General features: G+C 42.2%; 3 protein-coding genes across 15 annotated transcripts in view; 2 read left to right on the top strand and 1 right to left on the bottom strand.

The window, feature by feature from the left end:
• Positions 1–1,543, bottom strand: part of MYO19 (myosin XIX) — a 59,809-nt gene extending 58,266 nt beyond the window's left edge. Inside the window, exon 1 of the mRNA XM_056816461.1 lies at positions 1,462–1,543. Within this exon, the coding sequence (XP_056672439.1) occupies positions 1,462–1,470 (9 nt within the window). The 5' untranslated portion in view covers positions 1,471–1,543. The remainder of the gene's footprint in view (positions 1–1,461) is intronic.
• A 1,689-nt stretch (positions 1,544–3,232) lies between these two features.
• On the top strand, positions 3,233–5,043 carry PIGW (phosphatidylinositol glycan anchor biosynthesis class W). The gene has a single exon (XM_007481883.3). It carries the CDS (start codon positions 3,233–3,235, stop codon positions 4,757–4,759), a length of 1,527 nt encoding a protein of 508 aa, XP_007481945.1. The 3' UTR covers positions 4,760–5,043.
• A 1,569-nt stretch (positions 5,044–6,612) lies between these two features.
• Positions 6,613–16,051, top strand: part of GGNBP2 (gametogenetin binding protein 2) — a 29,922-nt gene continuing 20,483 nt past the window's right edge. For 5 of the 13 annotated variants that reach the window (XM_056816449.1, XM_056816447.1, XM_056816446.1 and 2 more), the window contains exons 1-2: positions 7,093–7,170; positions 11,386–11,611. In XM_056816449.1, the coding sequence (XP_056672427.1) occupies positions 7,121–7,170; positions 11,386–11,611 (276 nt within the window). In that variant the 5' untranslated portion in view covers positions 7,093–7,120. Of the gene's footprint in view, positions 6,717–7,092; positions 7,171–9,324; positions 9,343–10,518; positions 10,670–11,068; positions 11,612–16,051 lie in introns of those variants that run through there. The other 8 variants (XM_056816453.1, XM_056816450.1, XM_056816452.1 and 5 more) reach the window with 6 other exon arrangements.

The following is a 16,051-nucleotide window of genomic DNA, read 5'->3' as shown; positions in this document are numbered from 1 at the left end:
TGGGGTAGGCAGGATATACATTATCTCCACTTTACAAATAAGGAAACAGGCTGTGGGATTAAATGACTGCCCGTCATGGTTAATGTGTGGGAGATGCCACAGACTTGGATTCCCCAAAGGATCCCATGATCATAGAAATAAGGCTGAAAAGCCATCTAGCCCAATCCTTTCATTTTGATCTGGTGAGAAAACTGAGGGGCAAGAGAGGTGATTTCTCAGTAGTAGTAGTAGTAGTAATAGTAGTAATAGTAGTAATAGTAGTAATAGTAGTAATAGTAGTAATAGTAGTAGCGGTAGTAGCGGTAGTAGTGGTAGTAGTGGTAGCCGTGGTGGTGGTGGTGGTGGTGGGTGGCAGAGCTGACTCAAATCCTCTGGACTTCCAGATCCAGCAAATTCAATTGCAGCTTCTTTCCTGGCCGGCCCATGCCCAAGTTACCTACTTCTCAGGAAGAATAGTGGTAAGAGCACTAGACAACAGTCAATAGTAACTCCAGATTTTAATTTCTTCCCAATGACTGAACTAGACTAGTGAACTGTGAGCCAGTTTCCTCATTTACAAGTAGAACAGCGAGTCGCCTAGCCTAGCCTACCTTGCGGGGTGGGCGTCAAACAACTCTCTGTAACTATGGCTAAGATTTGGTTCAGGTCAGCTGCCTCGGCTTCTCCCTGCTCCTGATTGGTTGGAGCAACAGAGAAAGAGTATGCAAGCAGGTAGGAGGGCAGGGTCACCCTTGGAGCACTACTTGTCACCAAACCACTAAAGGACAAGCACAAGGACGAGAGGCAAACAAACCGACGGCCAATCTCTTTTCCTCCTGACCAGTCCAGTTAACTTGGATAGAAAGAACACCAAGGGCTCCGGCAGTGATTCCATCCGCCCCAGGGCAGGCAAGGCAAGGCAAGGCAGGACGTGGGAAGGGGACCTTGGCCCAACACCGCCTCCCCTAAACCCAGCCCAAGTCTGAGCAATCGACTGTGCGAGGGCTAGGGTGCATCTTCTTTGGAAGCACCTGGCTAAGGATCGGGAGGTTGTCCTTCAAAGACTCCACTGTCCGAACCTTTGCCCCTCAGGTCCCTCGGGTTAGAACCTGAGACTGCTTCCCGAAGCCGGGGGAGAATGCTGCTCAACGCCCGGCTTGTCTCAGCCCCTCCCCCAGCTCGGCTTACCAGGGTGCCCCCTACTTCTCCTTCCCGACTCCCTTTCCCCACCTGAAGCAGTCCGGACCGGCGGGGAGAGACAACCCAGCAAGGTCCTCGGCTCCAGCAGGGGACCTCTGGCTCCCTCAGGCAGAGAAGGGACAAAGAAGCACAGAGGAAAGGGAGCGTCCAGAGCGATTGGGGGTCCCCTACCCGCCAGTCACTCCCAGGACCGCGGCCCCTCCCCACTCTCAGACCCCTTAGGCACAGAAAGAAGGAAGGGGAGGGAGGCCTCCCGGTAGGGCCGGGGGAGGGGTCACTCACCGTTTCCATGGTCCGGGTCGGCTTGCGTGGCCCCCGCCCTGGCGGTCAGGAAAGACGGGGATGAAGGAGGGAAAAAGTGAACGAGGTAGCTGGGGGAGGGGTCCGGGCGAGCGGAGGAGGCGGAGAGAGGTCGCCGGTCGGCCCCGCCTCGGGGCGGAGCGTGTCCACGTGGCGGGAGGCGCACGTGGCCCAAGCGGTACCGGGGCTCTTTGTGGGAGAACGAAGAGGAAGCTGGTTATTTCGGGGGATCTCGGGAATGGCTGTAGTAGTCGGGAAGGTGGAGGCAGGAAAAGAGAGCCCTTAAGTCCCGGAGAAGTTCAGGAGTACGTCTGGGGCCTGGAAGAGACCAGTGATGGAGGGGAGTACCTGAGAACATAAGTGAGAGGCTTTTTCGGCTGTTGTGGGTGGTGAACCGGTAGCTCCGCCTGCCCCCTGGCTCCACCCCTGCCGGGTCTCCCGGTCCCGCCCCGACCTCTGAAAGGCTGGCGCCCAGGTACCCCGGGCCCTTCAGTTCAGGCTCTGCGGCTGCGCGCTCCTCCTCCGTCTCGCCCCTCGACATTCCACAACCTCTCCCCGCCCGCCGCGCTCGGAGGCGGTAATCCGAACCGGATGTGCTGGGAAAAGCGGAAGAGCGGGAAGGAGAGAAGACTGTGAGGTCCACCCTTCTGTCTTGCCAGAAAGCGTATGGAATCGAGTGGTCAGGATCCGGAGGCTGACTCCCTCTATGCCAAAAGCAGTATTACTTTTGGGAAGTAAAGGGAAGGCTGGACATTTAGAAAGAGAATGCTTTTAGTCTGGTGGCAGCTCTTCCCAGTGCCTGCACGTCCTTCCTCTGCCCCCTCTTCCTCATCCAGTCCTTGGTCTCCCTGGGGGAAAAAAAAAGGCCAGACCTAAACCTAAACTACTGGTGGAAGATCAAAGATACAGGTGGGGCTGTCGGAGGTTCGAACCCGCACGGTGGGACGAGGTGGGGTGTTTTGATGAAGCTAGGGGAATCTGGGCAGCACACTATGACTTGGGAGTGGGGTAGCGTACCTCTTGAGCCAATTTGGAGCAGGATTCTAAGATTTTATATATGGTTTTTATTGAAGTTCATAGGGTTTATTGCTATAGGTACCTTAGAAAACCCCCCACACACATTTCAAGAATCGGGGGCTAGAGAGTGAAAATTTGTTCAAATGGTGCGTAATTGCTGCCTAAATAATATGACATCTCTGCAAATCAAATTGGGCCTTTGGAAAATATTTTAAACCTTAAATGGTTCTTTTCAAATGATACTTCCTGGATTATATTCTTAGAAAATTGCCCAATGGAACGAGCACTGTACTGAGAAATGGTAGCTCTAAGCTTTGTGGTGGTAGGCAAATCGCTTCACCTCTCTAGCACTGGGTTTCATCTATGAGGATATTAGATTGGTTACAGTTAGATTAGTGTAATAGGATGGTGTCGTGGAATGACCACAGGGTTTAGAGAAAACCTGCTCAACTCCCAGCTGCTCTGGTAAGTCATTGGTTTCTTCATCTGTAAAATGAGGGGGTTGAGCTAGAGAGCCCAAGTTCTCTTCCACCTCAGATTCTTTAGATTCAGAGTGGTAGTGTCCTTAGTACTGGCCTGAGTACAAACAGATAAGATTCTGATTCTGTCATTCAATTATCCAGTTCTAAATTTTCTCCTTATATTATGGTAAAAATTTGGCCTCAAAAGTATGGAAATTTTACAGTCATCAATTTTCTTATGAGTTCATTTCTTTGCTTTATATAGGAAGAAAAAAATGTCTCAAAGGCAAATGAAGGAGGCCTTTGTCAGCAATCTGAATGGAACCAGCCTACTGGAAATTTCAGCAGGTTTAGCATTGCCTCCACTTTGTACTGTGTGTAGAGGACTAATACTCATTTTGTCACAACTTCACCATGCACCATTTTCATGTAGATGGGGAGCTCGTTTCCTCACTGATTTTGCTGTACTTGTAGGGCCTTTGGTGGCTTCTTGCACTATTCTTTCTAATGTGGTTTTCCTTTTGCCACCTGCCCTAACCATTTTAGGTACATGGCTGTTCTATGTGATATATAACAAGAGGACCTGTTATACCAGGGCACCTGCCCATAAAATCATTGGTACATTCCTGAAAATCAATGTAGATTCCAAAAACATTCCATCTGTTACTATGTTCCGTGTTTACATCATTTTGGCTACTGCGATCAACATCCTGGCTGTGGATTTCCCACTTTATCCTAGACGATATGCCAAAACAGAGCTCTATGGAACAGGACTGATGGATTTTGGAGTGGGAGGCTTTGTTTTTGGAAATGCTATAGTTTGTCCAGAGGTTAGAGGAAAACTAGGGGCCAAACAGTCCAGATATTATTACCTTGCAAAGCAGTTGTTCTCTGTTTGGCCATTAGTAGTATTAGGGCTAGGGCGACTGATCAGTGTAAAATCTATAGAATATCATGAACATTTATCTGAATATGGAGTGCACTGGAACTTTTTTTTTACCTTAGCAGTCGTAAAAGTGGTAGCCTCCTTACTTTTGATTCTTTTCCCCTTAAACAAATCTTGGCTTGTAGCTGTCATCATTGCTATAATCTATCAAATATCTCTTGACTTTGCACAACTCAAGATGATTGTTTTGCATGGCATCGATCACAAGGGCACAAGGACTGGTTTCCTAAATGCAAACCGTGAGGGAATCATTTCCATCTTTGGGTATGTGGCAATATATATGGCTGGTGTACAAACTGGATGTCACCTGTTGTATGTATTAAGGGTAAAACCACTTGTGAGAGATTGGATTAAAGTGGGATGTCACCTATTACTGATAGCTGCCATTCTCCTTCTTTTTCTTTATATATGTCAAATATATATAGATGCCATTTCCAGAAAAATGGCTAATTTAGCCTTTTGCATTTGGACAGTTGCTTACAGCCTATTATTTCTTAGTTGGCTGATAGTAAGTAATCTGATTTTGGTCTTCACTAAATTCCTGATTAAAGGAGCTACTGTGCCATGTTCTTGGGATCTCATCCAGACACTCAACAAAGATAAAAATCCTTCAGAGTCCTTGGCCCATCAAACAGGAAAAGAGCTTCCAAGTCTTTGTTTAATTGCTGCTATTAATAGAAATCAATTACTTTTCTTCTTGCTGACAAATGTTATGACAGGTTTAGTCAACATGACTGTTGACACTCTACATAGTAGTCCCTCTTGGACTTTAACTGTACTATACCTATACATGATCAGTAACTGTTTAATTATGTATGTCCTGCATATACAGAATATTACTGTAAAATGCTGGTGAATATTAAATGTTAAATATGGATCATTTTGTAACCCATAGTTTATTACCCTAAAAAAAGAATTACATTTCCTGGGAGTCCACTGGCTTCCTGTCATTACATACTTACTTTAGACAGAGGATAAAGTCAGTGGGCATTGAGGCTCTCCCTCTTTTTGGCATGATGCTGTGAACATGGTGGTGGTGATAAGCTAAGTGCAGGGATTTTGAAATGGGCACATGGTTTTTATTTTGTATCCTCTTTATTCCTTGATTTCTAATGATATTTAATAAATCCCTTAAATATATTATTTTTATTATTGCACATTAATTTTAATTTTTACACTGTCACATATATATAACATGTATTGATTCCTATTTATTTACTATACTATAACATTACATATATATATATATATATACATACCTTAACATACTAGAGGTAAGCTAGAAGCATTGACTCTGAAATTCCCCATTATTTATTAAATGATGATATTCTAGTCAAGATGTGGATTCTTCATTACAGTTCAATTTTTTAAAAAATCTCATAAAACAAACTTTTAGCCTAAATATAACAATTATTCAAAACCTGTACTGGTATTCTAAAGTACATATTATGAGTGACATTCAATCAACATAACAGATAGCACAAGGAAATAAGTAAAATACTCTAAAAATAGATATATGATGTGATTTGCATATCAAGTAATTATGAGGCTTTAGATGTTTTCCTTTTGGACACAAGTACCTACTGAAAAAGAAATGTCTTTAGATAACTAGAATGCAGTCTGGCTTAATGAAATTTAACTTTGTCTTCACATATACTCTTTTAATGATTTAACATCATTATCTCCCTACCCCACATATAAGAGCTGATTTCCCTTGAAAACATTTATAGGGGGGCAGCTAGGTAGCTCAGTGGATTGAGAATCAGGCCTAGAGACATGGGAGGTCCTAGGTTCAAATCTGGCCTCAGACACTTCCCAGCTGTGTGACCCTGGGCAAGTCACTTGACCCCCACTGCCTAGCCCTTACCACTCTTCTGTCTTGGAGTCAACTCCAAGATGGAAGGTAAGAGTTAAAAAAAAAAAAACATTTATAGGCTTGTGCAAAATCTTGATAGCAAAAGATCATAACCTCATGTTGGTCACGTATTCTGTATTCCTGAATGAAAATCTATCCAGATTATGATATTTGGATTGTAAATATACTTGTATTTGGCAAGGAAATCTGGATTATTATTACACTTTGATTCGGTACACTCCTCTTGATGCTGATATTGAATTGTGACTGCAACTAATTTTTTCTCTCTCATTTATTTTTGGGCCTATTCTAGTACCTAATCTGAAAAGCTAATTAGCATGTTATGGTGGAAAGAGTAACAGAGTTTCAATTGAGTAAGACTCAAGTTCAAGTCCTGCCCCTGATAAGTACCAGCTCTGTGACCATAGGCAAATAACCTTTCTGGGCTTCAGTTTGCCTTATATAAAATGCAGATAATAGCATAATGCTAAAGATAAGGATTTTTTTGAGGATCAAATGAATATGCAAAGTGTTTTGCAAACCTAAAATTATCAAATAAATTCTAGCTTTATAATGATCATTTTATTTTCCATATATTGACCAGTTAAGAATTTGTTTTATGTTTGTAGAATATGTTATATAATTGGTTATTATCCTGCTTCATTCTATTATTGGGTGTAATTTATTTTTTCTTCTGAAGAGATCCATTCAAAGGATAGTTCTTGTAGCTACAAAAATTAAAATGATATCGAGTTTATTTTCTATTTTCAATTAAGAATTTAGGCATTTAGCCAATAAAATTGCAATATGCAAATTAAGCATGACAGGGAAAGGTGATTGGTTCACTTGCTGTCTATGTCACAGTCCCAGCACTCACAACTGGTCTCTTCATATCGAAGCAGAGGAGGGCAGAGGGGCATTAATCGTGTTGGTCTCTCATTTTAAAAAGTAATTTAAAGTAAGTTATCCAATGACTTAATGAGTATGTTGGCTGAATGGTATATTTTTTATTGTCTGTAGTCACTCTTTCACTCTCCTATGGCTGGGGGAGGGGTACCTAATAAAGTAAATATCTCAGAAGATTTTGAAGTCCAAACAGTTATGGAAAGAAATCATAATTTGAAAAGATCAAAGTGGATTGTGTTTTTTTTCTTCTCACTTAGAAAATCGTGTAAGTAAAACTTGATGAATAGCCTACATAACAAACAGAAGGCATAGAACACAGATAAGACCTCTCACTTGGTGATTCTGGTGTATAGGGAGACAGGTAGCTTACAGGAGTTACCTTTCTCTTTAAGATCTAAGTGGGGGAAATGTGTATGTATTTTTGACAGATACAACAGAACCTCCCACTGTCAGCTCATGAAAAAGAAAGCTCAATTTCACAGATTCTACACATTTGGACAACTGAGGTAATTAATATCACATTCTGCTGTTAGATTTTACTACCATGAAAAACAAATTATCTTAACTGCTAATATTACCAAAAAAAAGCCTAATAATTCATAAGGAGGGAGGAAAGAACATTAGAATATGGAAAAAAATGAGAGCAGGAATTTTTTTAGGAAGGAATTTGGTCTCAAATAGGATTTCACCCTAGCTGTGATCTTCACAAAATGATTCACTTACATGACTTTGTATAAGATATCTCTGGTTTACAACTAAACCAGATTATAGAAGGGATTTTGCCACTAAAGTAGGAATGTGTTTGTATGTAAGGTGTATAAAGTTCAATAATCATGAAGGTGGAATGTATAAACAGGATTAAGAGGTATATGATCGCATGATTTGTCAAAGCACTTCACTGTTTTTTGTTTGTTTGTTTGTTTTTTTAATTAAACATACTCAATAGCAGAGTGCAGTAGGGGTAGCATTTGTTTTAAGTTAGAGGACTAAGGATCAAAGTTTGGATCCCATCTCTTATAATGCCATTTTGAACTTGGAAAAGCCACTTAACCCCTCTGGACCTCAGTTTTCCCTCTAGCTATAAATCCAAGATCCTATGAAATTTCCACATTTATAAAAATACTGCATAAGGCATGCAAGACAAAAAATGACCTAAAATAGTAAAAGAACTTTCTTTAAAACAGTTGGGAGGAAAAAGTTTTCATTTTGTCTAGTTGGTGTCCTATCTTCCAAGGAGATAAATTCAGAATGACTGGAGAAACAACTCCACTTTAAACAATCCTTATTAGATAGTAGTAAAGCATTCTGCTCTATTGCCAGCTTATTTTCCCTTCCTCCAACCCAGGGCCTCCCTAACTACTCAACCTTACTCTTTGCAGACCCAGTTCTTTTTTTTCTTTTGATACAATTCTTAAGGAAACCATGGAGTATGATGATTGCACCTTTTCTTCCCCTCCATGTTTGGCAAAAACATGGCTATGATTTTTTTGAGGGGGTCAAAGAATTAAGTTGTAAGTTCTGTAAGACTTGGTTTATAATTTGCATAGTGCCATGTATATAGTGAACACTCAATAAATATATGTTATAAATGGTAATGAGAGGCAAAAGTAAAATTGTTTTTTTAGTCATTTAGACTAATAACCAAAAAAACCTTTGAAATCAGGGAGGCATACAGCAAGCAAAGAAATAATTGCTAAACCTATCAATTTTTTTATACTACTTTCCCCTAAATATGCAATGAGATGACTCCCTCCTAACTCCTAACACTATATTCTTTGAGAGTAATCAGTTTAGCAAGTACTCTAGTCCTTCAGTAATAAAAAAGATATTCATTGAATGCCTAAAGTACATGAAACTGTCCAAGGTACTCAGCAAGGAGCTCCTATTCAAGGGACCAAAAGTCAAGTCAAATCCAAATCACAGGAAGCAAGCAATAACACATGGAAGAAATTTTAGTAGTTTTCACATGATATATTTTAAATCCATATTTTATTGCCTTTTCTAACTTAGATAAGCCTCTAGGGCAAGAGGTCATGTTTTGGTTTTGTTTTGTTTTTCAAATAGGAACAAGACTGACCTCAGTAACATTATTAAAATTAGGACCTACACTGAAGCTTGTCCTTTTCAAAGATAACCAACTGAAAGAACTTTTAACTGATATAAGTAGATCAACATAAAGGAAAGTGATAGCTTCTTATTTGACAGGATCACCAATCTTGACATTAACATTAAATTTACAGGTAGCTTTTTAAAGAAAATGTTTTTAACCAAAACCTAATTTTCCAATCCTGCACACCACAAATTGTCATTTTGTAGAGTAATAATCATACTGTTCTTGATGCTAAAGTATGATACAAAGCTTAGGTGTCAGGCTCCCTGTCCTCTTGAAGCTTACTCAGGAAGGTGGGGGATGGGGGTGGGAGGGTGGATCCATACACAAATACATACAAAATACCACATGGCACTCCCAGCTGTCCTTCTAATACATCACCAAAGAGCACAAATATCTGTTGAATAATCATACCTTTAGGACTGAACAATGCTTCTTCCAGCTTATGTCACCCACCCCACAGTGACCACACAATGTCATAAGTCAACATGGCTGAAGATGCACTGTAGGTTTTTTTTTTGTTGTGAATCTCTAAGACTTCATGTGATGACCAAAATAGCTTTTAAAGGTCAGTATCACAGCTTCAGGCTATTCTCCCCAGATTCACTTATCTGCCTTTAAGAGTTAGCTAATATAAGGAACAGTAAAATAGTGTTTATCCTTGAAAGGCTTCAAATTTTCCCTTAAAAACACACAAAACCTTTTTACAGAAATCCTTAAGGTCAGGTGTTTTGTTTTGTTTTTTTCAGCTATCAGCAGCAAGCAGAATACTGAAACAGCCACTGTGGCAGCTCTACTCGAGAAAAGGCCAGAGGGGTCTTCTGCCCTTTGCCCAAGTGAATCAGTGCCCTCCATCTACCTTTTTGAGTTATTAACCCTCATAGGCTTCTCTGACCTATTCAGAAAAAGCAACTGGGTTATTCCACCCCAATCTGATTTTGGCATAATAACCATTACCACTTAACGTGGTGGAATTTTTCCCTTGAGGGAATCTCAGGACACTGATAAAATAATAATTAGTCCAGATGATATCACCTCCCTCCCAGTCCTCATTTGGGTTGTCAGTTCACTTCTAAAGATCAGTGTCCACTTCTATAAGAAAAGGGGATTAGAATAGATCACTTCCAAGGTGCCTTCCAACTCTTTTACGTCTAGCATCCTACACATGGCTCTAAGGCTTCGCTGGGCAGTTGGTTCTAAGCGAGTAGGGAGAAGAGGGCTTTCCTGACCTTTCCTCTCAACAGTAGGCAAGATGAACCTGTGGCTAAGGATATATTCCTATTCCCCAAAGTTCAAATTTCCACATCCCCCACACCACCCTGCCTGCACTTTCCCTCACCCTTCTCTACTCACCACCTTCGCCATCTCTTTGCCCCTCATAGACCCTCTTCTCTGCTCCCCAGGCCCCAGGACCACCGCCGCGGCCTAGCCCGGCCTCTCCTCACGCCCGCCTGCCCGCCTACTCTGGTCTGGCCTCGGTTGGCGGCTCCCGCCCTGACCCCTCCCCCCCTTGTTTTGGGCTGATTTAACGCAGTAGATTTTGGGGTGAGGACGTGGGTCAGAGATCACGACCGGCAGTCCCGGTTTCGAGGACCGAGCCACAGCTACGGCCGTTGGGGACGCCGGGTAGGGCCGGTTACGAAAAGCGAGGATCCCGCGCGCGGCCGTTGGCTGGCGGGAATCTCGCGAGAGGGGGCGGGGCTCCGGGAGGTAGGTGTCTTTTCCCTCCCCCCCCCTCCCAGCCCCTCCCCTCTGTCCCGGTGCTTTCTCCCTCCCCCTTCCCCTCCTCCCTCCCCACGCGGCGCGAGCGGCTGACAGACCCGGGAGAGGAAACGGCCCTCAGAGCCGCGCTCCCGCCCAGCCCAGCCCGGCCCCGCCCCGGGCCTCGTTAGCCGGTAATGGAGAAGGGTGGAGTGCTAGGCGGGGATAGCCGGGGCCTAGGCTAGGTGGGAGGCAGGGGTAGCGAAACTTGGGACGTCTCTGGCCCCCACCCTGCTTGGGGCTTCGAGAGGGGGATGGAGAAGACTCCGACCCCTGCGCCCCCTGAGGTTCGGGGCGGGGGTCTGACCCCTCCCTGGGGCGGGGCTGCATTTGGCAACGGCGAGCCGGGGCCGCGCCCGGAGTGGGGACTGACAGGGCGGGAGCGCGCCTGGAAGGGGAGGACAGGGGAAGAAGAAGGGGCGCGCGTGGTGGCGGGAGGCGGGAGGGCAGAACGGGTGCTAGAGCGGGGCCGAGCCTGGGCTGGGGGAGCCTGACAACCGGGCCAAGGGAGGAGGGGCTGGCCTCTGAACTCTGGGACGGGCGGGGCCCGGGCCTACGGCAGCTCTGACTGGCTGGGGAAGCCCCCTCTCTGGCGGATCTCTTCCGCCTCCTTGCGAACCTGACAGGAGGCCGGGCTGAAGGCGTGGGCAGAGGAGAAGAGGAGGGGGTGCGGAGGAGGCGAGGGGAGGGCGGGTTCGGGCGTTTCTTGACGCTGATTGGCTCCGCGCGTGTTGAATCAGGCGATGGAAAACGCTGAGTCCGTGCGCGGCCTTCCCTCTCTCTCCCCCCGTGGCGAATGTGCCGTGCCGCGGCGGCCTCGCTTTACGCTCGCGGGGTTTGGCTGTTGCAGGCAGGAGCAGGGAGGAGGCGGCAGTAGCAGCAGGAGCGGCGGCGGCGGTAGCGGCAGCGGCAGCAGCGGCGGCAGCGGCGGCTGGGAAGCGGTCGTGACGGCGGCGACAGCAGCAGCAGCCACATCGGAGACGATGGCGCGGTTGGTGGCAGTGTGCAGAGACGGGGAGGAGGAGTTCCCCTTCGAGCGGAGGCAGATTCCCCTCTACATAGACGACACCCTCACGGTGAGCGGGCCGGGCCAGGGATGGCCTGGCCTCGCCTCTCTCCTCTTCTACTCTTCCTCCGCCGTCTTGGCAGCTGTTCCCCCCTCTCCCCCTCCCCCAGCCCGAGAGCTGCGCACTGGAGAAAGACGAGGATGTTGCAACTTATTAGGCTAGGCCTTCCCTTTCCGCAGGCCCGACACACAGACTCGCTGCCCCTTGGTTGGGCAGGGCCGCCCTTGGCCCCCTCACTGTTTTTCTCTAGGCTTTCCCACCTCTCCACCCCTGATGGGCTTGTCCCACTTCAAGAAATATGTCCCTGGGCAGAGCAGACGCCTTTTCACAGGAACGCCAGAGCCGTGGGCATTTTAGGGCCTATGTCTTTCTGAAACCAGCCACCCCTCAGGAGACTTAATGGTTATCTGCAACTGTCACAGCTGGGTTACTGCTACCTGGGTTTTTGTATTTCAGTATATGCGGCACTGTACAGACAGGATATATATCTTAAATATTTAAGTTTACTGGCATGCTTAGGCATTCAGTAACAGTTTCAAAAGAATTAATTTTATTTAGCTCTGCCTTGTTTTTAATTTCTCATCCTGGCCAGGGAGCTGTCTTTATTTTCTGAATAGTTTAACCCATTGAAGAAGCTTCGTGGGAAATGATTTATTTTACTAAGCTGGTTCTCCCTCAAATAGATGTTTCTGACATTTTTCAAAAAATCGTTGTGTTCAATTTGTTTATAATCTTTTTTTAAAAGGTGTAAACCAGTAAAACGCACACAAACCCCTAGAATTTCAGCTTCCTGTGCCTGAGTGGTTTACTGTTATGGGTGGCTTTCCTTTCAAGAGTTAATAGTTCTACAATATTATCTGGCTCTTTTAAAACTATACTATGTGAAAAAAAAAGGTGTTTCCTTTTGAAGGAAATGGCAAAAACTTACAATTGAATCTTAACAGGAAATAAAGAGTGCAGATGCTTGTCACTATTTTTAAAGATCTCTGATCAACATTTTCTCTTATCTTTTGAAATCTGTTTTTGTGTATCCTGAAGTGTGTAAGTTTATTGGATTTTAATACTAGATTTGGGGGAAGATAAACTTGTTTTCAAAAGAAAGGTTTGTGTGTTTCAAACCCATTTTGTCAATTGGTTTTATATGCAGCTGTGAAAATAAGGCCACCTAAAATTTACAATAGCTGTTAAAATGCAAGTCATTGTTAGAGATGTTACACTTGTTGTCCTGTGTCAAGATTGGATTAAGGTGTAGTACTTCTGCTGAAAATTGAAAAATGTGAATGAGTTAACTGGGTGATTTGTTGGAATGTTTGAAGCAAAAAGCTATAATTAGTCGGGTTACTTTTCCTTAGGAAAAGAATGAAGTACTTTTATTTTTGTTTATCAGAAAATAGATTTATGTTCCGAGTACCTTTTTTCTACCTTCTACATCAAAAGTCTAGGGAAACTTCATTTTGAATAGAAAAAAAATTAATATTAAATATTTGACATTTTAAATAATCTATTAGGAGAGAATAATGAATTCCTTTTCCCTTCACCACTTTCTCATGCAGGATTTGTACTCTAACTCTTTTTGTTTATCCCAGAATAACCTTTCCCCTCTGCTTAAAGTTGAAAAAATCCTACCACAGAATAAAGAGGGAAAGGAGATTGATTGTAAAAAAGATTGTATGAGGCAGTCAGTTAGCTCCTAATGAGGAATGATATGCTAATAACTCAACATTTGAAGATAGTATTTGAGGATGCATAATAAGCATATGTCAGTGATGATTTAAAATTTTGCTTTTTGCAAGAAGCTTTTCCCTCTCTACATTCTGAACATTTTTTATTTCTTAAATAACTTAAAATTGACTTTTCCTGGCTTCTAGGTCTTATTTTGGTTCTTGAGTTAAGAGCATTTGGAATTAGGAAAAAGAAAGCTGCAAGTGGTTGGGCTCAATTTAAGCAATATTTCTTTAAAGAAAAGCATTTTATGTTGGAAAAAATGTGCCTTTAAAAATGTAAAAGTCATTTAGGAGAATGAAATCCTTTAGAAGTTTAACATTTTGATTGCTAAATAATTTTTAGTGAAATATTTTCCCCTCAGATAAAACATAATGGAAGAAAAAAATTTCTTGCAGAACCCTTCCTCCCTAATCTGTGAAGAGAAACAGCCAAGTCAGTCACCTGTTGTTTGTTGCCTAGGGGTGGAGACAAACCCTAAAATGGTCCCTTTGAAAGAGGTGTTGGTAGGACTTTGTGTGAAAGGGTTTAGTGACTTTATGAAGTCCATTGAGTTTGAGCTTTGGTTCCCTTTATTCATTTGATAAAGTCCTGAGTAAAGTATGTTCTCTGCAAAAGCATTGTGCATTTTTAATAGTCATCTCATTATTGATTGCTTCTTGGGTAGCCATGTGCTTAGTGGATTCTACTCCTGACTGCCTTATGATCTAGGAAGCCAATAACAATGGATTAGGGAGGTGGGAGAAATTATAGAATTTTAGAAATTTTTTTAGAAACCAATGCGAAATATTTCTAGAGCTTTTAAAAAAGTGATTTTTGTTAGTAGCCAAATTAAAATCTTATCTAGTGGATATCTATATCAGACTGGAGATTGAAACAGAAAGGAGCTACAGTTGAATTTAATAGTATGGGTTCACATTTAGTATTTGTACTTGAAACGAGGGCAAAAATTAACATTCCTCTAACAATATGAAATATTCATAGCTCTTAAAAATGGATTTTTGTTAGCAGTTAAACTAAAATCTATAAGTCTATATTAATCCTTTCTAGAGTCTCTTGACCCTTAAAGTCTTTTAAAAGAAGTAACCTCAGGTACTACTAAATAGTGCAGGGGCCTCCTAATGCTGAAGGTTACAAAGACATGTAACCTTCAGCATTAGGAGGCCCTTACAGTAGTAAAGACTGTGCCAGATTTAGAAAAATCAATTTGAATATTTAAATCCAATGCTGTAATATACAGACATTTTTATTTTATTTGAGAAGGAATCCTAAAAATTAATATTCTAGATTACTTGGGAAAGCAAAGGTTAGTCTGCATTAACATGTTACTTTATGTTGTTAAATTTACAAATTTAGAAAATTCCAGGAACACAGTTTTGTATTTTAGTGAAACCTTTGAGAAGGTGGCATATTTAAAAGTACCAAAAAGAAACTCTGGACTTAGTATATGATAAATGTTAATATCTACTTGGAGATTTAGTGTGCTATTAAAAGGTATGTGGTTTCATGTTTTCCCTTTGGAGTCTTGATTTATATAGCATTGGAATACATTTTGCAAAGAGATGTTGCAAATGAAAGGTGAAAGAAGTAGAAATTCAGAGTGAATGAAAAAACATTAAGCACTTACTGTGTGCCATGTAGAGGGGACACAAATAGAAAAAGTAAGACAGACTCTGACTCAAGGAGCTCACACTAATTGGGGGAAGGGGAGTGGGGGAGAATAACACATAATGTGTGCAGCAAAAGAATAGAGGAATGGCAAGGCCCAGGGTTCCTTTTAGTGGAATACAAATGAAAATTATTTGGATAAATATATTCTTACTTGCTGGTAGAATAGCAGGGGAATAATTTAAGAACAAAGGAAGGGAACAAGCATTAAGCACCTACAAATTTCAGGCACAGTATCTTATTTGATCCTCATGGCAACCCTAAGGAGGAGAGCATCTAATCTATCTTTAGATGATTCCACATGCAGAATATTTGATAATAACGGTTTAGATAATCTAAGAAGTTATTTGAAAGAAGAGAAGACAAAATAGTGTCATGTAGAGTATGGCCAAAATGCTTCAAAGGTATGTATTAGAAAGAACTTACTTTAGTACATGAATGCTGAGTATTTAACAAAAATGGCATAAAACTATTGCAAGGAAAATTATCCATTGCTTAGAGATTGCCCATTTCAAGACTGGCAAAATTATTTGTGGCATAATAACTTGATCTCTAACCTACCATAAAGGTTCATAAAGCCAAGAGTATAATAATAACTATAATGCCTTCCCTCTAAAATTAGCTTTATTTTATTGTCCTGCCTATGTCTTGTTTGTACATGGTTGGTTGTATGTTGTCTTCTCCATTAGACTGTGAGTTTTTGATGAGCTCATCCCCAAACCCCTTTATATCTATAGGGCTTAATTAGCACAGTATATGATTAATAAATACTTCTTGTGAGCTTCTTCTGAATAAATGTTCTGTTAAGCATTGAAATCTATACTATATTAAACATTTTCTTTTGTTGTGCTTTCATAAGACAGCTAAACATTATTAGAAGAAAGGAAAAATCACAGTTATATAGTCAGAACTTGGGACATCATACACTGGATCTTCAAGTATGTGTCTTTTTAAAAAATACCTCCAAGTCTTCCAAGATTGATATTTTGGGTTCTTAATAAATGCTTGATGACTGACTGAAAACAATGTAAATAATGAGCTACTAATAAATTTTGTGTA

The sequence above is a fragment of the Monodelphis domestica genome, chromosome 2 (assembly GCF_027887165.1).
Source record: "Monodelphis domestica isolate mMonDom1 chromosome 2, mMonDom1.pri, whole genome shotgun sequence".
Taxonomy (NCBI): domain Eukaryota; kingdom Metazoa; phylum Chordata; class Mammalia; order Didelphimorphia; family Didelphidae; genus Monodelphis; species Monodelphis domestica.
Note: the sequence above shows the minus strand (reverse complement) of the source record. Positions and strands in the feature narration are given on the sequence as shown.